The 22638-nt window shown below is 41.8% G+C and overlaps 1 protein-coding gene across 3 annotated transcripts in view; it reads left to right on the top strand.

Annotated features, from left to right (window-relative positions):
• Positions 1–220: 220 nt before the first annotated feature.
• Positions 221–22638, top strand: part of AATF (apoptosis antagonizing transcription factor) — a 113189-nt gene continuing 90771 nt past the window's right edge. For all 3 annotated transcript variants that reach the window (XM_010376872.2, XM_010376870.2, XM_010376871.2), the window contains exons 1-4: positions 221–557; positions 1546–1737; positions 4264–4683; positions 5155–5292. In XM_010376872.2, coding sequence (XP_010375174.2) covers positions 467–557; positions 1546–1737; positions 4264–4683; positions 5155–5292 — 841 coding nt within the window. In that variant the 5' untranslated portion in view covers positions 221–466. The remainder of the gene's footprint in view (positions 558–1545; positions 1738–4263; positions 4684–5154; positions 5293–22638) is intronic.

The raw sequence follows: 22638 nt of genomic DNA, 5'->3' as shown, positions 1-22638 counted from the left end.
TTCCAAATCAGCCACCGTGGGCACGGCTAAGCTACGCTTTATTCCTAAGCGAATCTCGCACAAATCTCGAGGCATATTTTGTACACGGGTACACTGGCCGCGCGCATCACAATCCCGTCTCAGCTACAGAAGCTGTTACGTGCCCTGGCGTGCTTCCGCACCGCCCCGTCCCGCGCACGCGCACGCGCCCGCGCACACGCGCCCGCACGGCTCCAATCTCTTCAACCTTCTGCGCGCTTCCGCCTTCATCCTAGCAACGCCCGCAGTGACGCGCAGGCCCCGCCCCCTCCCGCGCGCCTCCCGGAAGTTGCCGGTCCCGAGCTGTCGGGTGGCCTCCGCGCGGTCTCTGGTGGTGTTGGGGAATCGGATCTGGGCGACGAGGACCCGGCCGGGAGGGAGCGTCGGGGCCGGGGTTTGGGCAGCACATTTAAGGGCGCGAAGTGGAGTGGACCGGAAGCTGGTGACGATGGCGGGGCCGCAGCCCCTGGCGCTGCAACTGGAACAGTTGTTGAACCCGCGACCAAGCGAGGCGGACCCTGAGGCGGACCCCGAGGAGGGTGAGGCTGGACTGGGGCAGGCCACGTGCAGAGCAGTGGGCCAGGCCCTGTGGGGCCCGGGGGCGGCGTGGGAGGGGCGTGCGCGAGGCCGCCGGGCCTGCGTTCTTTCGCTTGGCGCAGAGGAATGTCCCCTCCCGCAAGGGCTCGGGAGGAGGGCTTCGGCTTCTTTTCACAGGCACTCGAAACTTGGTCCTCGGCCGGATGGGCGGAACAGATCGAGGGCTCAGGCCGAGAGGAGGTGGTCTTCGGGTTTACTTGCTCCAGGGCTGTTGGAGGGAGCCAGAGAGTCTGCTAGCAAGTTGGAAGTTAGCTTTGAGGATGTCCTTTCTGGTATTGCGTTAGAAAGGGGGAGAAGAAAGTCGCGTGTTTTTAACTCTGGTTGCTCTGAAAAACTAAGTTGGAGACTGATGGAAGGATTTTCTGGTGCTGTTTAAGCCTCTTGAAGTCTCAAGACACTTGTTCAGTGGCTGACGACTGAGACTGCTGTTTTGTAAGCTGATGTTCAGAGTCTAGCTGGGAGTAATCCTGCTTTAGACTTGAGTCAAAAGTGTGAGAAAGGGAGAATAAGGAGGGATAAATGCGAGTGCTGAGCCATGTCTTAGGAAGATCAGTTGAAGGAACCCGGGGCTGTTTAGCCAGAATAAGCAAAGAAAACTCCCCCAAAGAATGGGACAGAGTGAGGGGAGAACGTGATGGCTGATTTAAGATATTAGAGCGACTGTCACGCATTGAAGAGGAATTCAACTAGTTTGATAGGATCCAAGTCATAGAGATAGATCCCACTAGTATATGCCGGGAGTCATCTCTCCGTTTAGAAACAGCAATAAGACAGTGTTCTACTTTGGGAAAGAATGAATTTCCTATTCCTGGAAGTTGGTGGGGATTTTGTAGAGGACATTCAAGTATGAGATGAATGGGTCGACCTGGGTTCCCATTAAAATTTCTGCTAACTTGGAGATTCTGTTTCCTTTTCCCCCTCCCCCAACAGCTACTGCTGCCAGAGTGATTGACAGGTTTGATGAAGGGGAAGATGGGGAAGGTGATTTCCTAGCAGTGGGTAGCATTAGAAAACTGGCATCAGCCTCCCTCTTGGACACAGACAAAAGGTATTGCGGCAGAACCACCTCTAGAAAAGCATGGAATGAAGACCATTGGGAACAGACTCTGCCAGGATCGTCTGGTGAGTAGACGTTTTTGCATGGAACTCTTTCTTCCCTAATTTTTTTAGGGTTAAAATCCTCCCACCACCCTCCATGATCTCTGCAAGACTAGTCTGCATACCCCTACCGGTTATCCTTTTTTTTTTTTTTTTTTTTTTTTTTGAGACCGAGTTTCACTCTTGTTGCCAGTGCGGTGGCGCAATCTCGGCTCACCGCAACCTCCACCTCAGGGGTTCAAGCGAGTCCCCTGCCTCAGCCTCCCGAGTAGCTGGGATTACAGGCGTGCACCACCACGCCCGGCTAATTTTGTATTTTCAGTAGAGACAGGGTTTGTCCGTGTTGGTCAGGCACCCATACCTGTTATCTTAGGAGAGACCATTGATTTGGTATTAGAAAGGGTCTTAGAGATGACTTCATTTCACTTCATAAGGAATCTAAAGCCCAGAGTGATTCAGTTGCTGTACTCCTTATGTTCAGACTAATGACTCACCCTACAATGGAGTGACAGAGAAGGCAGTGCATATTGGCTATTGGAGAGGGTTATGAGCTGAAAAATCACTGTGTCTGATGAGCATGTTACCCTTGAATTGTGACCCCTGTCTTTTGGTTTTTCAGGTCTTGCATTGAAGCACTGTGTAATATTAGTTATTTGTGAAACTCATTTTTTGCCATTCTAAAAAGTCACCTAATCCTTCTCTTCCCTGCAAAAGAGTTAGGAGTCTGTGCGCTTATAGTTTTAAAGAACTGTAAGTTTCTCAGAGTGGAAGAAGGGGCTAGATATGGTGATTATTGAGAGAATGTCGTTTGTTTTCCGTTAGAAAGGTCAGGGGCATCTTGTGGAGAATCCATAGATAATATACAAGGAACTATCATTTAGGTTATGATAGCTATGATTTAGTCCTTGATGTAGTTCTGGGAGCTCCTGATAAGCTCATTTCATATTTGCCTGGAGACTGATAAAGGGACCAATCATGAGACAAATATGATAATATTATTGAGTTCTCACCATGCGTCAGGCACTGAGTTTAGCTCTATAATTTGAGTTCTAAGAGCCTGGGACTCAGTGAGTCCTCAAAAAAAAAAAATGTTGTAACATCACCTGGAATTAGACAAATTTTTATAAAAAATTATCACCATTATCACTACATGTATCACCTAATTTAATCCTCCCAATCGCCCAGAAAGTTATTACTACTTAGCCCTATTTTACAGATAAGGAAATTGAGGGAAAAGTTGGTTATGTAACTTTGCTCAAGGTCATATAGTTAGTAAGCGGAAGAAACAGGATTCAAATGAAGGCCGTCTCATTCCAAGATGTACAATGTAGTAAACTCTATGAATGTTTCTTAATCTGAGAAATGGCGTACATTCAAAGAATTTAAATAATCATTTCTGTTTACTGTTTTGGCACTGAGTTTCTGTATTTGTATTTTTGGCAGCTTTGTGTCTTAAGTTTATATTTATATATACCTCTTTAAAGAAGCACTGAAGACCCATCATGCTTTCCTAAAATCTTTATTTTATTGAAGAAAGTTTTGAGAAACTGGTCTATCTTAGAATCATACTTGAAACACATGGGGCTTTTATGTTCTACCGTGGAACAGACTGGATAAACTGTAAAAACCTCTAAGTATCAGATGATACTCTAAGCATAAGTAAAACCAGGAGCCTTCACTAGCACTCTATCTACTATAGGATCAAGTTCAGAGTCCTCATCAAAGACAAGACCCTTCCTGATGTGGTTTCTGAGCAACTTTCTAGTCTCATCTCCCATCACTTCTTTGTGCATCCTGCACTCCAGTGCGGTTTCCTGTTTTTCTTCTCTCTTCATTCCCTTATGCTTCATAAGTAAAATTATAATGTCTCCTTCTCCACATGAAACCATCCCCCATCTTTCCAGGAGAGTTAGGTGGTTCCATCTCCATACACTGTGTACTAATGATGTTGTAATATAATTATTGGCGTGCATATCTACCCCTCCCACCAGACCATGAACTCCTCCCTGCAGGTATTAAATTCTCTTTGTCTTTCCTTAGCCCCTGGCTCATAGTGAGTGCTTAATAAGTATTTAGTAAATAGGGCACATGAGTGTGATAGATTGTACATTTTTTCAGATCATGTTTGGGAAAACTCGTAATTCTCTAACACCAGTTGAAATCTTACTGTTCTTCAAGGGCCGGACCAAATGCTAGCTCTTCCTTAGAGCTTAACTTAAATTCACTTGCCCCACAGTTAAAATTTCTCACTCTTCTGGGTTATTGAAATTTTGTCAAAGCACTTCTGATTCTTCCTTGAGTTGTAATTTTGTGAGTCTGTCTTTCCCACTAGCTCCTTTTGTTAGGGTAGGACCCATGTTCTATTCATCTTTGCTTCTCCCTTAGCCATTTTAGAGATTGTAGATATGTAATAAATATATTGTTGAATTGAGTACAGTAAGATATTTTCCCCCCTGATGCCACAGTGCTTTAGTTGAAATGAATTCTATGGCTTGGTATTTTCTCCAGGTAACGCCCATTTTTCTCTTTCTTCCCTCTCTTCTTGTTTAGACGAGGAAATACCTGATGAGGAAGGGTCTGGAGATGAAGATTCAGAGGGACTGGATCTGGAGGAATCTGATGAGGATGACCTGGGTGCTGCTGAGGAACAAGAGTGTGGTGGTCATAGGGAGAACAAGAGCAAGAAGAGCAGACGCCACTCTGCAAAAACACCGGGCTTCAGTGTCCAGAGCATCAGTGACTTTGAGAAGTTTACTGAGGGAATGGATGACCTTGGGAGCAGTGAGGAGGAGGAGGAAGACGAAGAGAGTGGCATGGAAGAAGGGGATGATGAGGAAGACTTCCAAGGCGAGAGTGAGGAAGACAGGGCTGGAGATAGAAACAGTGAGGATGATGGTGTGGTGATGACCTTCTCCAGTATCAGAGTTTCTGAGGAAGTGGAGAAAGGAAGAGCCGTGAAGAACCAGATAGGTTTGTACATGGTTTTGCTGATTGCCTGTTTTTCAAAGTATCTGCATTTGGTCTACTTTTCATTTGTTTGTTTTTGGCTCTTCTCTGTCTCCTGTGTCCTTTCAATTAGTTTGTGACATGCCCCACTTACCTAGAGGCCTAAAGCCCTATTCCTGTATGCTTAGCCAGCCATTTCTGCACTGATCTGCTTAACTGGTTCTGCTCTAGTACTGCCTGCAACTGGGGAAGATTGAAGAGAAGAGTGTTTTCTTCTCTCCTTGGGTTTTAGCGTTCCCACTCTGCTGTAGCAAATACTTGCTTCATGGATACTGAATTTATTTTTTATAATAGAGAATATTTGTTTCCATGGCATTAAAGTGCTAAAGCTGCAGTGCTTGGAGACTGGTGTGGTTTCCTGTTCTTCCCCGCCCCTACCGTCTCACCCCCAGAGCATCTTATTATTGAGGAATGGGATTCTCTTTTCTTTTTCAGCACTGTGGGACCAGCTCTTGGAAGGAAGGATCAAACTACAAAAAGCTCTGTTGACCACCAACCAACTTCCTCAACCAGATGTTTTCCCATTGTTCAAGGACAAAGGTGGCCCAGAATTTTCCAGCGCACTGAAAAATAGTAAGAATACTTATGTTCTGTTGGGATACTTAGAACCACTTTGTCAAATGAAGACAGCTTTGACTGAAGTGGACTGGGAGCTTGAGCCATGTTTATTGTGCTTTCTTCTCATCTGCCCTTGCTCTCCCCTCTCTATCCCCCTTGGCTTTCCAAGTTGCTTCTTTTTTTTTTCTTTCTTTTTTTGAGACAGAGTCTTGCTCTGTTGCTCAGTTTCAAGTACAATGGCGCTATCACAGCTTACTGCAGCCTTGGCCTCCTAGGCTCAAGCGATCCTCCCACCTCAGTGATCCTCACACCTTAGCCTCCCAAGTAGCGGGGACCACAAGCATGTACCACCGTGCCTGTAGAGACAGGGTCTCACTGTGTTGTCCAGGCCAGTCTCAAACTCCTGGCCTTAAGCAACCCTCCCACCTTTGCCTCCCAAAGTGCTAGGATTACAGATGTGACCTACTGAGCTTGGCCCTGTTTAAAGCTGTTTGAAAACCCACTGATGTAGAAAGGGAGAAAAAGAATGTCTAACTCAGCTCATTAAACTTGGTTGTATCTGTGTTTAAAAGATGCTTCCTATGTTTGAGAGGTTTTTAGAACAATGTGCTAAGATGATCTTATTTATATCTTTCTTCAAGTGGCATAGAGTGAGGAAGGGTGATACTGCCAAGGGAGGAACACATTTTAGAGGAGAATTACTCAGCTATAAATAATTCTAGAAGAGAAAAGGAATTGAGAGACTATTTGGTTCCCAGTGTCTTCATATTACACATGAGAGAATTGAGACCTAGAATGACTTGCCCAAAGTTGCAGAGCTTATTTGTGTGGCAGAGATGAAGCTCCAACTTTTCTGCCTTACGATGTAGGAATCTTCCCTCTGCACCACACTGCTTCCTGTGTGCTGCTTGCCTGTGTACCCAGTGGCACTGAAGGACTGGGGCACAGGGAGATTTAGGGTGAGTGCGCTGTGTTTGAGATCTGTATCTATCTATCTATCTATCTATCTATCTATCTATCTATCTATCTATCCATCTCTATCTCTATCTCTATCTCTATCTCTATCTATTTTTTTTTTTTTTTTTAAAGAGAGACAGTCTGTGTTGCCCAGGCTGGTCTAGAACTCCTGGGCTCGAGCAGTCCACCCACCTTGGCCTCCCAAAGTTTTGGGATTACAGGCGTGAGCTTCTGTGCTCAGCTGGGATCAACATGTCTTACTTGCATGCTGAGACTTTGTGTTTTCATTTGCTCTTTAAAACTTGTTTTTTTGGTTTCATGGAGTTAGAGTTGGAAGTGACCTGAGGAGGATATCTAATTTGGAACGTTTCTCGTAGGTGAATATCTGGTGTAATTAGGAATGGCTTCCTAGAGTCCAGTTTTTGGGTTTTGTGTCCTGCCACACTTGAAGTCTGCTTCTTCCCTTGTGGGAAGTCTGGGCAGTCCTTCCAGGAACCTTGTGTAGCCTGTGAGGGTGAGGTGGGCCGTTTATATCCCCTCCCCTGTCTTTGCCTCCTTTTCCTCTCAAATAGATGACAGATTGATGGTTTTCAAGTTTTTTGAGATTTTTGGAGCACTTCCCTGCTATGTGTAGTGCCCTAGTACCCTAATTCCTGATATGCCTTTGGAATGAAACCTAGACTGCTCTAGATTAAATGTTTTAAATGTTTCACGATAAGGCATTTTTCATTTTGTTACTCATTCTTTTTGCTTGAGCCTTTTTCATTTTAAAAAATTCATCTTAAAACACAGATATTTTAGGGGTTAGTCAGTATCCAGTATAATAGACACATATTCTTGGATACGATTTAATTTCTTTTTGTTATGAGACAGGGTCTTGCTCTGTTGCCCAGGCTGGAGTGCAGTAGTGTGATCACAGCTCATTGCAACCTTGAACTCCTGGGTTCAAGCGATCTTCCCGCCTCAGCCCCCTGAGTAGCTGGTACTACAGGCATGAACCACCATGCCTGACTAATTTTTTCTTTTTTTGTAGAAATAGGGTCTCACTATGTTGACCAGGCTGGTCTCAAAACTCCTGGTTTCTTCAAATGATCCTTCTGTGTCAGCCTCCCCAAAATGCTGGGATTATAGGTGTGAGCCACCATACCCAGCCCATTTAGTGTCTTTAATCACTGCAATGTTATTTCACTTTTATTTTGTTCTGATCTTTTTACTCTTTTTTGTACTTAACCAATTGCCTCTACCTCATTGATGAACCTCATTTAATCTGACAGCATCTATTAATCTGACAGGGTGGGTTGTGGTGGAGGAGGGAGAAGAAAGGAACTTTGGTATCACATATCCTAAGATGAGAGGGTAGGGAGTTTTCTAATAATGAGAATTTGTGTGCATTTGAAGAGTAGCTAATTTTTGTCTCTTTTGGTCTTCTTGTGGCAATATGACATAATATGTTGTATACTCCCCTGTTTTGATAAACAGAGTTTAAGAAAAATTCTTGGCAGGGTGTAATGGCTCACGCCTGTAATGTCAGCACTTTGGGAGGCTGAGGTGGGCTGATCACCTGAGGTCAGGAGTTCAAGACCAGCCTGGCCAACGTGGTGAAACCTCGTCTCTACTAAAAATACAAAAATTAGCCAAGTGTGATGGTGGGCGCCTGTAATCTCAGTTACTCGGGAGGCTGAGGCAGGAGAATCGCTTGAACCTGGGAGGCGGAGGCTGTAGTGAGTCAAGATTGTGCCATTGCACTCCAGCCTCGGCGAAAAGAGCGAAACTCCGTCTCAAAAAAAAAAAAAAAAATTCTTGGCCAGGCATGGTGGCTTACGCTTATAATCCCAGCACTTTGGGAGGCTGAGGCAGGCGGATCACTTGAGGTCAGGAGTTTGAGACCAGCCTAGCCAGCATGGTGAAATACCATCTTTACTAAAAATACAAATATTAGCTAGGTATGGTGGTGTGCACTTGTAGTCCCAGCTACTTGGGAGGTTGAGGCAGGAGAATCACTTGAACCCGGAAGGCAAAGGTTGTAGTGAGCTGAGATCATGCCATTGCACTCCAGTCTAAGTGACAAGAGTGAAACTCTGTCCCCCCCCCCCCCCCCCCCAAAAAAAAAGAGAGAGAGAAAATTCTTGGTCACATTACTCTGGATGACCTATTTATACTGTGCTATATAGCTGATGTGGAACATAGGCTGAATTTGTACCAACCCCAGAACAAACACTGGAACTTATTGTCTTTAATTAAATCTCTTTTCAATTTGCTTGGTCTTACAGAGTAGTTAAAGTCAGACCGGCTTGGTTTAGATTTCATCTCAGCAATGGATTAGCCATGTGACCTTGGGCAAGTTACTTAACTTCACAGTAAAATGGGGATAATATGGTTGTGAGGATTAAAGGACATAATCAATAGAAAGCATTAGCACAGTGTCTGGCACACATCTCACCATGAATGTCAGGTACTAGTATTATCTTCTGCTCAAAGAGGCATTTGGCAGTATTCGACCATGTGAGCAATCACTCAATAGTTATCAGTGTAACTGAGCATCACTAGTCTTCAGTGTTTTTTACTTTTTTATTAGTATTTGGATTCTTTATATAATTTAACTAATTGTTCTGTAAAGTGTTGTAGTTTACTAATACTTACAATGCAGTGTTGGCCTCTTATGACACTATGGAAAGATGGCTGCAGATTTCCTTATTGCCATAGCCAGCTACTACCTCCTTGAAGTGTTTAACTTTTCCTTGAAATACTTTGGTTTGGTGACACTACCTGTGCTGTTTGGGTTCTCCTACCTTTCTGATCTCTTCTCTAGCTTTTTTTGTATCCTCTCAACGTAAATTTCATTCCATTTAGAATGCCGTCCTCAGGTTGTGTTTTCTCAATATAGTCTCTCCTTGGCACTGTCACTTACTCTGATAGCCCTAACTATTGCCTCTAAAATAACAGACTTCCAGCTCTATTCTAGCCCCAGTAAACTCCTGAGTACCATGCCTTTGTAGCTTCAGCACCCTAAACTCTACTTTTCAGAAACTAAATGAATATCTCCTTCCTCTCCACACACTACCCCAAACATATAAACTTAGTCCCCAGTCACCTGGTGTTACATGTTGGTAATTTAAACTTGAACTGTGGAAGTGATTTCAAAGACATTGTCTGATATTTTAGTAGCTGCATGTGTGGTAAGTCATGGAGTAATCTTAACAAAATTAAGGGATTTTCTGTGCACAAAACCATTTCTCTAAAAAGGTTTGCTTTTTCCGTCTTTCTTTTTTCTCTTTTTTCTTTTTTTTTTTAGACGGAGTCTCACTCTGTCACCCAGGCTGGAGTGCAGTGGTGCGATCTCGACTCACTGCAGCCTCTGCCTCCCAGGTTCAAGCACTTCTTCTGTCTCTGCCTCCTGGGTAGCTGGGAGTACAGGTGCGTGCCACCACACCCGGCTAATTTTTGTAATTTTTTTTTTAGTAGAGACGGGATTTTACCATACTGGCCAGGCTGGTCCTAAACTCCTGACCTCATGATCTGCCTGCCTTGGCCTCCCAAAGTGCTGGGATTACAGGTATGAGCCACCGCGCCCGGCCTTTTCTCTTTCTTTTAAAACGTTCTACTGTGTTAAGAAGTGTCTTTTATGTTGGTGGCAATGATATGTAAGGAAGAAGGGAAGTTACTTAAGGAAATCTCACCATGAGTTATTTAAAACTTTCCATTATGGGATATATCAAACTTATATAAAAGTAGACAAATAGCACAATGAACCCCCACATGCCTTCACCAGCTTAAGCAATAATCAATTCATGGTCAAGCTTATTTCATCTGTAGCTATACCAACTTTGCTCACTTTCTGGATTATTTTGAAGCAAATAATACACATCCTTTCATCAGTAAAATTTTCAGCACGTATGTTCAAAAGATAAGGATTTTAAAAAATTATACCATAATCCCACATAAAAACATTAACAGTAATTTCTTAATGAACATAACTGGCCTGGCATGGTGGCTCATGCCTGTAATCCTAGCACTTTGGGAGGCCAAGGTGGGAGGATCACCTGAGGTCAGGCGTTGGAGGCCAACCTGACTGACATTGTGAAACCCCGTCTCTACTGAAAATACAAAAAATTAGCTGGGTGTGGTGGCAGGCGCCTATAATCCCAGCTACTCAGGCTGAACAGGAGAATCTCTTAAACTTGGGAGGTGGAGGTTGCAGTGAGGCAAGATTGCCCCACTGCACTCCAGCCTTGGGCAATAAGAGCAAAACTCTGTCTCAAAAAAAGAACAAACATACAGACCGGGTGTGGTGGCTCACGCCTTTAATGTCAGCACTTTGGGAGGCCAAGGTGGGTGGATCACCAGAGGTCCGGAGTTCAAGACCAGCCTGGCCAACATAGTGAAACCCTGTCTCTACAAAAATACAAAAATTAGCCAGGCATGATGGTGGGTGCCTGTAATCCCATCTACCTGGGAGGCTGAGGTGGGAGAATTGCTTGAACCCAGGAGGCAGAGGTTATCAGTGAGCGGAGATCACACCGTTGCGCTCCAGCCTGGGCGACAGAGCGAGACTCTCTCAAAAAAACAAACAAACAAACCAACAAACAAAAAAAATGACTGATTTGGATGGGTGGGAAAATTGTGAGTACGTGTCTTTTTTGTTTTTTTTCTTTTCTTTAAGGCGAAAGGTCCTAGAGAGTGTTTCTGTAACAGGTACTCTACTATCTTTTTCAGAGTTTGTTCTATAGCTTTAAATGAAGTGATTAAAGGAAAGCTAAACTTCAGTCATAATAAGTTGACCTTTTAGTGAAATGCATGTTATTAATGTATTTAATGAGATGCATTACAAACTGCAGTGAGCACCATGTTTCATTACAGGTCTAAAATGCAATATCATTAAAGACTTTTAATAGGAACAATGGTTGACATTTTGATATTTCCCATAAGCAAAACATCCAAGAACACAGTATAATGTAATATAAATACAGAGGAAGTATTCAGATTTTTTACTTGCCTAAGAGTATGAAAACAAATTTCACTATTAATAAATTATATTTTGTTTGCACCCTGTCATCTTCCCACTTCATACTTACCCTCTTATATCTTTGTGGTCCTTCCCTAAGAGCCCCAATTATTTCGACTTGACTAGACTAAAATTTTGTTTTTTTTTTTTCCGATATGGAGTCCTGCTCTGTCACCCAGGCTGGAGTGCAGTGGCGCGACTTTGGTGCACTGCAGTCTCCGCCTCCTGGATTTAAGTGATTCTCCTGCCTCAGCCTCCAGAGTAGCTGGGAGTACAGGCATGTGGTACCACACCCAGCTAATTTTTGTATTTTTAGTAGAGATGGGGTTTCACCATGTTGGCCAGGCTGGTCTCGAACTCCTGACCTCGAGATCTGCCTGCCTCAGCCTCCCAAAGTGCTGGGATTACAGGCATGAGCCACCGCTCCCGGCTAGACTAAAACTTTTAATGGTAATTTGTCCTTAACAATAATAGACACCTTAAAGAATAATGTTTTAAATTTTGCATAAGCTATGGGCAATCATGGAGTCTTGATAATGTTTTGTTTTTAAAGTTTTACTTATTTTTAAGTAGGCAGTACATTCACATGGTTCAAAAATGCTAAAGACTATACAGTGATAATCCTGTGCCCCTGCAGCCCAGCACCCTGTCCCAGAGGCGACTAATTTTATCACCAAAATCCCCCCGTTTTAAATTACTTAGTTGCCTTAGGTGAAAAATCCATAAACACTTATTTCAGAGTTCTCTCAATTAACACTTTATGGGTTCATGGCAAAGTTCTCACAATGTTCTGTAGAACCTTGAAATATTTTTAATTACTTGGGATGGGTTTAAGTATTGCTTGGGACAAAGGCACTTGCAACCCCCACTAATTGTAACATTGTGTAGGCTTAAGGACCCTTATTGCTGCAGACTTCATCTAGCCAAGATGATGTAAGATTGATCTCTTTGCTTCAGCTGATGGCTATCATTTTTGAAAATAACTTCAGCATTCTAATTATAAAAGTATGTCATGCTTATTTCAAAGATTGGAAAATACATAGAAGCATAAAGAAGAAGATAAGGATTAGCTGTAATCCTACTGCCCAGAGATAACCATAGTTGTCATTTTGATGAATATCCTTCCAGACCTTTTTGCGTGCACACACACACACCACACACTTTTTAAAACAAAAAATGGAATCATATAAATATGTACTATTTTCAGGCTTGTTTTTCCTGCTTAATATTTCATGTCAGTATATTTAAATGTACATCAGCATTTTTAGGAGTTAAAGTATTCCTTTTTATAGATTTACTGCAATTTAGTTAGCCAATCTGTATTGATGGGTGCTTAGGTTTATTCTAGCTTTTCACTTGTATAAAACATGCTTTGATAAATATCCTTGTACATATATATTTGTGCAGTTTGTCTAAAAATAGCACTGTCCAGTAGAAATATAATGCAAGCCACATGTAATTAAAAATTTTTAATAACCACATTTTAAAAAAGAAACAGGTAAAATTAATTTTAGACATTTTATTTAACCCAATATATCAAAAATATTATAATTTCAATGTGATCAATATAAAAATCTTAATGAGATATTTTACATTCCTTTTTTCATGTTAAGTCTTTGAAATCCAGAGTATATCCTGTAATCACAGTTCATTTCAATTGGGACTAGACACATTTTGAGTGCTTAGTAGCCATATGTAACTAGTGGATACTGTATCGTATTGCACAGATCTACATTCCCTGGAAATGTAGTTGCTGGGACAAAGGACTTGTACATTGATTTTTTTTTTTTTTTTTTTTTTTGAGACGGAGTTTTCACTCTTGTCACCTAGGCTGGAGTGCAATGGCAGGATCTTGACTCACGGCAACCTCCACCTCCTGGGTTCAAGCAATTCTCCTGCCTCAGCCTCCTGAGTAGCTGGGATTACAGGCATCCGCCACCACGCCTGGCTAATTTTTGTATTTTTGGTAGAGACTGGGTTTCACTATGTTGGCCAGGCTGGTTTTGAACTCCTGACCTCAGGTAGATAAATCTGCCTGCCTCAGCCTCCCAAAATGCTGGGATTACAGGCATGAGCCACAGTGCCAGGCCTTGTACATTGTTTTTTTAAAAAGGCTCTTGGAATATATTGCCTAAGTAGCCCCTGGAAGAATTGTAACAATTTAAATTCTCATCTGTAATAGTTGTTTTCCTACACTCCTGCCTCCACAAGGTATTATTGATCTTTTTTTCCTAAACTGTAGGTGGGAAATGAAGGCAATCATTTCTTGATAAGTTTCTGTTTGATATTTATATAATACCTGTTAGCATTTAAATAACATATGCCATGTTTTATCCATTTATTAGAGAGTGAGTTCTGTGTAGGAAGACTTTTTGTCCCTTTTGAGCTACTACTTTGTCCAATTTAGTTAATTAGGCATTTATATAATGTTGAGAGTAAAGCTGGATCACAGAGCAAGAACTTTTCCAAAGTCACCAAGTGGTGGAATGAGGAGGGGAGTATCATGTCAGATTCTTATGCACTGATTCTACCTACCCTGAGAGTATAAGCCCTAAATGGGTCACAGACCCATGGGAGCTAAGCGCAGCTTAAAAACTACTGATACCAATCTAGCTAGAAAATACATTTCACTGTTTTGGGGCTGGGTTTCTTAGGAGTGAGAGTTGTTTTGGGGTTGGGTTTCTTAGGAGTGAGAGTTGTCTTCAGCACCAGAAAAAAAAATTTTTTTTTGACTGCTCCATAGAGCAGGGCTATCGCATAGGCAGAGTGGCCCAGAGTAGCTCAGAAAAATAAATTTTAATAGTAATGAGTTAGATAAGAAAGTAGCCCTGACTTGGAGTAGCTAGTAGCTCCATAGTAGGATCACTGTGTCACTATATTCATGGTGAAGTTGTACTTATCATTGTACAATGGTGCCTCTTTATGTGTACATTTAATTAACTCAAACATAACTATATGCACCTGGCCAAAAGAAGATGGAGAGGCTGGGCATGGTGGCTCATGCCTGTAATCCCAGTACTTTGGGAGGCCGAGGTGGGCAAATCACCTGAGGTCAGGTGTTTGAGATCAGCCTGGCCAACATGGTGAAATCCCCCTCTCTATGAAATATACAAAAAATGAGCTGGGAGTGGTGATGGACGCTTGTAATCCCAGGTACTGGGGAGGCTGAGGCAGGAGAATCGTTTGAACCCGGGAGGTAGAGGTTGCAGTGAGCCAAGATCGCGCCATTACACTCCAGCCTGGGTGACAAGAGCGAAACTCTGTCTCAAAATAAACAAAACAAAACAAAAACCAAGGAGAGAGAAACTGTTTATATAGTGCCATTAATTCTGCCTGCCACTTTATTCAGTGAGCGTAGAGTATGCACGAGATGGCAGGCGGATTCTTTTATTACCTTGGTTATTTTTTGTTCTTGGGTACCTCTTTAGTGAGCATCGATTAGCAGAATATTAATCTAGTGCTTAAAGTTACAGCATGCAGTCTTTGTACAGGACGGTCCCTAAATGGAATCATCTGTGTTTAATTGACAAAGTGCTCTGTGGGCTAATGTTCGAGGGTAAGGACTGGCTGTGTTGAACTTATTGAAAGATAGCACAATGCTATCTTTCACACAATAATATCCATTATGTACAGTATAAGGCATTTTCACAATGGTTTTGTCAAAACTTGACTTTTTGCTTTATGCTCAGACTTTAGAACCCAACTGCTGCATAAGATGATACTCTGTTGTTTATGTCTTAAAACCTGTTCTTAAATTGTTTTATTAAAATCACACAGGAGTAAGATAAATATACAGAAGCCTTCAGGAAGACAGTACTCCTTTGACTAACATTTTATTTGTTTTACTTCTGTAATTTTAGATATTTTGTTTATATCTTTATGTCTTGACTTATTTATTCTCTGATATGAAAGGTGAGACTGCTGCTAACAGAAGTAAGATGAGAATTGAGAATTGACTTATCTAGCAACATGGTGGGCATCCTTGACCTTGATGAAGTTTGGCAGACTGGTAGGCTTACAGGCTTGACTGGAATGGGTTTAAGAGAGAATGGAGTGGCTGGGCACAGTGGCTCATGCCTATAACCCTAGCACTTTGGGAGGCCCAGGTGGACAGATCACTTGAGCCCAGGAGTTCAGGACCAGCCTGGGAAACATAGTGAGACCCGCATCTCAATTTTTAAAAATTAATTTTAAAAAAGAAAAAAAAAGAGAGAGAATGGGGGAAAATGAAACATTAAAGTATAGGCAACTCTTTGAAGGGTTGTTGCTTTAAAGGGGAGCAGAGAGATGGGACATTAGATGGTGAAGGATGTGGTCATGAGAGGGGTGTTTTGCTTGTTTTTTTTTTTTTTTTAAGGTAAAATATTACCATGTTTGTATGTTGATAGGAGTGACCCAGCAGAGAGGGATAAATTGATGCAGGAGAGGGGGACATCTGCTGTTACAACGTCCTATGGTGGGTGAGTGGGGATGGAGTGGAGATGGGGCCAGTGCACAAGAGTGCCTTAGATAGCAATGTGGACCATCTCATGGTGGTGGGTGCCTGTAATCCCAGCTACTCAGGAGGCTGAGGCGGGAAAATCGCTTGAACCCAGAAGGCGGAGGTTGTGGTGGGCCAAGGTCGCGCCGTAGCACTCCAGCTTGGGTGAAAGAGCAAGATTCTGTCTTTAAAACAAAACAAAACAAAACAAAACAAAAACACCAACAAACTGCATTTACAGTGTAATTACCATGTAAATAAGGTAGACTGCTGGGACAGGGAAGAATTGGAAAATTGTATTTTCTTCCCTTTTTTTCAGTCATGGCTCCTAGTCCACTCAAAGGAGAATATTCCTAGTTTAGTTCAAGTTTTTAGTTGCTCTCCATTACCTGCTTAAAATCATGCTATTTTCTGTTTGCTTCCTATTAATTTATTGTTTTTTTCCCCTTAGTTTTGTAATTTTTTGCCCCCCACCCTTGTAGCTCAGTTTTATCATCTCAATCCTTTTTTTCCTAAACTTTACATCATGCCATCCCTTGTGTTAAATTTTCCACTTTGAGCTGGTTGTTCTCTGGGAGTAATGCACAGCTGTACTCTTGGGCCTCTCTTTCATTGCTCTTCTGAAGAGAGCTACAGCTTTTGGGTTTTCAGGCTCTCTTCTGTTATCTCAGTTTACTCTGTCAATTTGCTGCCAAACATGCATCCAGAGTAAGTTATCTGAGTTCTCGTAGGTTTGAAAATATTCTGCCCTCATTCCTCCTTGATATATTCTTGTTTGATTGGGTAGACCTTTCTAGATTGAAAAGTACTTTCCCTCAGAATTAGAAAGTATTGCCTGTTACTGGTTTCTTCTTGCTGCTGTAACAGATTACCGCAAGCTTGGTGACTTAACAGCATACACTGATTATCATATCGTTCTGGAGGTCACAAGTCCTAAAATCAAGGTGTCAGCAGGGCTTTATTCCTGGAGGCTCTAGGAGAAATCTGTTTGCTTGCCTTTTCCAGCTTTTATAGGTGGCCACATTCTTTGCTCATGGTCCTCTTCCATCTTTAAAACCAGCAATTCCATCTCTCCAACCTCTCCTTTCCTGACTCTGACCCTATTGTCTTCCTCTTATAAGGACCCTTGAGATCACATTGGACCACCTGGCTTATCCAGGATAATCTCAAGATCCTTAACTTAATTATATCTGCAAAGTCCTTTTGACTTTTTTTTTTTTTTTTTTTTTGAGATGGAGTCTTGCCCTGTCGCCCAGGCTGGAGTGCAGTGGCCCGATCTTGGCTCACTGCAAGCTCTGCCTCCTGGTTTCATGCCATTCTCCTGCCTCAGCCTCCCGAGTAGCTGGGACTACAGGCACCCGCCACCTCGCCCGGCTAACTTTTTGTATTTTTAGTACAGGCGGGGTTTCACTGTGTTAGTCATGATGGTCTTGATCTCCTGACCTCGTGATCCGCCCGCCTCAGCCTCCCAAAGTGCTGGAATTACAGGCGTGAGCCGCTGCGCCCGGCCCCTTTTGACTTTTTAATATGTTACTGACAAAGCCACATTCGTATGTTCTGGGGTTTAGGATGTAGATATCTCTGGGGGACCATTATTCAGCCTACTATATGCCTTATTGTCTTCTACCATCCCAGTGTTTTCCAGTGACAAGGTATGAATCTCATTCCTTTGTAGATGACTTATTTTTATCTCTGGACATGTTTGGGATCTTTTCTTGGTTATTTTTTCTTGTATTTTTATTTTTTATTGAGAGAGGGCCTTCGTCTCTTGCCCAGGCTGGAGTGCAGTGGTGCAGTCGTGGCTCACTGCAGCCTTGAACTCTTGGGCTCAAGTGACCCTCCCACTTCGGCCTCCCAAGTAGCTGGGCATCAGGTACATGCCACCACGTCCAGCTAATTTTTTTCTTTTTTCTTTTTTGTAGAGATGGGGTCTTGCAGTGTTCCCCAGGCTGTCTTTATTCTTGATTTTCTGAAATTACCTGAAGAGATGTCTAAGTATGGGTCATTTTTATTATGCTAAACATTTACCTTAGTAAGTATGAAGACTGGGGTCCTTCAGTTTTGGGAATATCTTTTCTAATATTTCTTTAATAATTTTCTTCCTTTCATTTTCTCTGTTCTCTTAGATTTTAAGCCTGGATTAGTGTGTCTCTTATGTGTTATTTTTCATTTTCCATCTTCTTGTGATTTTACCATGTTTATGTTCTGAAAGATTTTTGAAGCTGATTTCCAGATATTTTTAAATTAATTTTTAAGTTATTTTTAAGCTGCTAAGTTCATATTTTATTTTATTTTATTTTATGACAGGGCCTTGCTGTGTTGCCCAGGCTGGAGTGTAGTAATGTGATCATAACTCACTGCAGCCTTGAACTCCTGGGCTCAAGAGATGCTCCTGCCTCAGCCTCCCAAGTAACTGGGACTACAGGTGTGTGCCACCATGCCTGGCAAATTTTAAAAAAATTTTTAGTAGAGATGAGGTCTCACTCTGTTGCCCAAGCTGGTCTTGAGCTCCTGGGCTCAAGTGATCCTCCTGCCTCAGCCTCCCAAAATGCTGGGATTACAGGTGTGAACTGCCATGCCCAGCCTGAAGTTTTCTTTTTAAATCATATTTTTAGTCTTTAAGGGGTCTTTTGATTCCTGAGTGTTCCTTTTCTATATAACTAATAAAAGTATATTATGTAAATTTAAAGTTTTTTTGTTGTTTTTGTAGAGTCATTTTAATTCCTGGAATTGTTCCTGTCTCAACCAGATTTTTTGTTTGTCTTGGACATTTTCCTTTTCTTGCGGGGGAGGGGAGGAGGTAGAGATGGGGTTGCCCACCATGTTGCCCAGGCTGATCTCAAACTCCTGGCCTCAAGTGATCCTCCTGCTCTGGCCTCCCAAAGTGCTAAGATTACAGGCATGAGCTGCTGTGCCCTCCTTTTAAACTTTGTATCCAATACATATATACAGTTTAAAGAGTCAGATAATTCTAGGAAGCTTGTTATGAAAACCAGTAGTCTGCTGCTTGTATCATGGCTGTGCCATAACCATTTCTCCTGAAGCAACAATTATATTTTAAGTTATTTTGTTGTACCTTTTTTGTTTTTGTTTTTGTTTTGAATCCATGGATTTCTCTAATTAACATGGTTTGTTTCTACTTGAGTTTTCAGTTTTAGGCATTACCTGTTGACTGCCCTTTATAAAAATGAAGATTTAGCTCTTACTCCTGCTATACTCATGCATACTTTCTGGTTAGGTTGTTAATTTGCCGCTTTGTGGTTATGTTGTAGTTTGGTTAGATCAGTGTTCAGTATTTATTATGTCTATAAACACTTTTCACAGCTGAGCCACGTAATAAATAATGATTATTTTCCTTTCCCACACATCGTTTTGTTTTCTAGAGTTGATTGTTACATTTTTGTTTGTTGAGTTTCTGTGTAGTAATTCAAGCCCAAACTTTTCTCCAGGTAGCTAAATCTCTTCTCAAGTCTTAAGTTGCATCAAATATTATGCTAGTTGATGTTCCTTAAGAAGTCCCTCCCAGAGCTTTTCGACCTGCTCTCATCTGGCCTGGATACCTTTTCAGGTATCCAGCTGTCATGCTGGGATCTGCCGTCACCATCATACTGGGGGTTACCTTAACTTCTTGCTTCTGTGGATCCCCTATTCCAGAGTCTTTCTTGGCTACTTCCAATTTGTGTTGCACATCCTCTCATAGCTTGCTGAGAAGGGGTGTGTGGGAGGTAAATTTTTTTAGATTTCAGTTGTCTGAAAATACCTTTATTCTGTCATCACGATCGATCCTTTTTATGTAGAATTCTATAGAATGTTACATTGTATTTCATCTTCTAAAGTTGCAATTGGTAAGCCAGAAGTTGTTCTGATTCTAGATCTTGCTTTTTTTTTTTTTTTTTTTTTTTTCCTTTTTGGAAACTGCAGACTTTGTCCACAGAATTCTGAAATTTCATAATGATGTACCATAGAATAGATCTGTTTTTGTCTGTTGTCCGGAGCACTTGGAGGGCCTTTTTAATCTAGAAATTCATGTCTTTCAGTCCTAGAAAATCCTCTTGAAATTATTTTGTTTTTTACTTTCTCCCCTGTGTTTCCTTTCTCTCTCTCCTCTCTCTTTCTGGAAGGCCTGTTATTTGGCGTCAGACTGTTTCTGTGATTTTTTTCTCTTCAATTTTTCATCCTTCCCTCTCTAAGACATTTCCTCAGCTTTATTTTCAATACTCTCTATTGAGTTTTTAAAATCTCTTCTATCTTTTTTTTCTTTTCTTTTTTTTTTTTTTTTGAGATAGGCTCTCACTTTGTCACCCAGGCTTGAGTCCAGTGGCTCGATCTCGGTTCACTGCAGCCTTGGCCTCCTGGGCTCAAGCAATCCACCTGCGTCAGCCCTACAAGTAGCTGGGACTACAGGTGCACACCACCACACCTGGCTAATTTTTTGTAGATTTTGTAGAGATGAGGTTTTGCTGCATTGGCCACACTTGTCTTGAATACCTGAGCTCAGGTATCTACCTTCCTTGGCTTCTCAAAGCACTGGGATTATAGGCGTGAGCCACCATGCATGACCTTTTCTATCATGTTTTTATTTTATTTTATTTTATTTATTGTTTGGGTTTTTCTCTTTTTTCTTATTTCGAGACAAGATCCCACTCTGTCACCTAGGCTGGAGTACAGTGGTGTGATCATAGCTCACTGCAGCCTCAAACTCCTGGGCTCAGGTTATCTTCCCGCCTTAGCCTCCTGAGTAGCTAGGACTACAGGTGCATGCCATCCCACCTGGCTATTTTTATTTTTAGTAGAGATGACGTCTTGCTGTGTTGCCCAGGCTGGTCTTGAACTCCTAGCTTCAAGTGGTCAAGTGATCCTTCTGCCTCAGCCTCCCAAAGCGCTGACGTTCCAGATGTGAGCCCCAGTGCCTGGCCTATGTATTTTCGTATGTGTTCTTCCTGCATAGTCTGTTTCCTCAAAGCTACTTTCTTTGTTTGTTTGTTTTTTGCTTTTGCTTTAACTCCTATATAACATGTTACATGTTTTTCTTGGATTTTTGGTGAACCTTTAAGCTCTCTGTTGATTTTTAAGTGTATCATACCAAAAAGTTGTTGGGGAACTTGTATGTTGGATGGGCCTTTTGTCTGTGGTCTCCGTTGTAAAGCAATCTATCTGTGCCATCTTGGGAGAACTCCCAATGGCAGTATCTTTAGATCTTTGCTCTTTATGAGATCAAAATCTAGAGGACTTCCAGTTTCCTGCCTGGTGGCCAACACTCTAGGAGGTGAGTAGGCTTGCGAATCTCGGCATTCAATCTGTAAGCTTCAGCTTAGTCCCCCTGTTTTCAATATTACTCCTTTGCCCTCAACTATGGTCTGGAATCTCCCTGTACAGAGACTGTCTCTTTAACTCTCTTCAAGGATAAACCTCTAAATTTTGCCTAAGTAAGAAGATGCGATATTTTAAGTGCTCCAGTTGTTTTTAGGCCTGCTTTGATCTCCTTTTCTAGAAGTGCTGGGCACTGCCAGTTCCTGAATCCTCTGCATTCTGTTTCTGGGCTGTAAGTGAGGTTGCATCTGATTCTTCATTGCTAGCACCCCAGTCGTCTTGCTCGGGTTAGCTAAGTCAGTTGTTATTTGTCCATTTGCTTTTTCAAAAACTGATTTGTTGAGATGTAATTGACATAATAAATTGCCCATATGTCCAGTGTACAATTTGACATTTGTATACACCCGGGAAACCATCCCCAGTCAAGATAATGAACATATTCCTCATCTGCAGAAGTTTCCTCAGCCTCTTTACAATCTTTCCCTCCTGGCCTTCCCTGTTTGTCCCTAGGCAACCACTAAATCTACTGTCAGTATAGGTTAGTTTGCATTTTGTAGAATTCTATATAAATGGAATTATACAGTTTGTATCCTTTTTAGTCTGGCTTTTACTCAGCATCATTATTTTGAGCATCCTCCATATTTTTTTATGTGTCAGTAGTTCATTGCCTTTTTTTGCCGAGTAGTATCCTATTGTATGGGTGTACCACAATTTGTTTTGTTTCCAGTTTTTGGCTATTACAAATAAATCTGCTACAAACATTTATATAGATGTTTTTATATGGACATAGACTTTCATTTCTCTTGGGTAGCTAAGAATAGAATGGCCGAGTTGCATGGTAAATGCATGTTTAACTCCCAAAACTGCCAAGCTATTTTCCAAAGTGGTTGTACCATTTTACAGTCCCACCAGCAGCGTGTAAGATTTCTGGTTGCTCCACTTCCTTATAATGTGGTATGTTCTTAATTTTAAACATTCTAATAATTGTATAGGTAGGTTACAGAACTGAGTTGCTATCCTGTCTCTCATTCTTCGCCTTTCTTTTGTGGGTTTACTCCTTTTAAAAGTTACATTTTTAAAAAGTTTATTTAATCAGTGGAATAGAATAGAGAGTTCTGAAATAAATTCATACAGATAATGGGCAGTTGACTTTTAAAGGTGCCAAGTCAAGCCAGCGGAGAATGGATAGTTTCTTTCTTTCTTTTTTTTCTTTTCTTTTCTTTTTTTTTTTAGAGACAGGGTCTTCCTCTTTTGTGGAGGCTGAAGTGCAGTGGCTCACTGCAGCATTGAGCTCCTGGCTCATGCAGTCTTTCCACCCTAGCCTCCTGAGTAGCTGGGACTACAGGTGTATGCCATCATGGCCTGCTAAATTTTCTTTGTTTTTCTTAGAGATGAGGTCTTCCTACGTTACCCAGGCTGGTCTCGAACTCCTGCCCTCCTGCCTTAGCCTCCCAAAGTGCTAAGATTACAGGCATGTGCCACCATTCCCGGCCTGGATAGTCTTTTCAACAAATGGTTCTGGGACAGTTGTGCACTCATTTGCAAAAAAAATGAACTTCAACCTCATACTTGATATAAAAATTAACACAAGACAGTCAGTTTATATTGACTT

This window comes from Rhinopithecus roxellana, chromosome 19 (assembly GCF_007565055.1).
Source record: "Rhinopithecus roxellana isolate Shanxi Qingling chromosome 19, ASM756505v1, whole genome shotgun sequence".
Classification (NCBI taxonomy): Eukaryota; Metazoa; Chordata; class Mammalia; order Primates; family Cercopithecidae; genus Rhinopithecus; species Rhinopithecus roxellana.
Note: the sequence above shows the minus strand (reverse complement) of the source record. Positions and strands in the feature narration are given on the sequence as shown.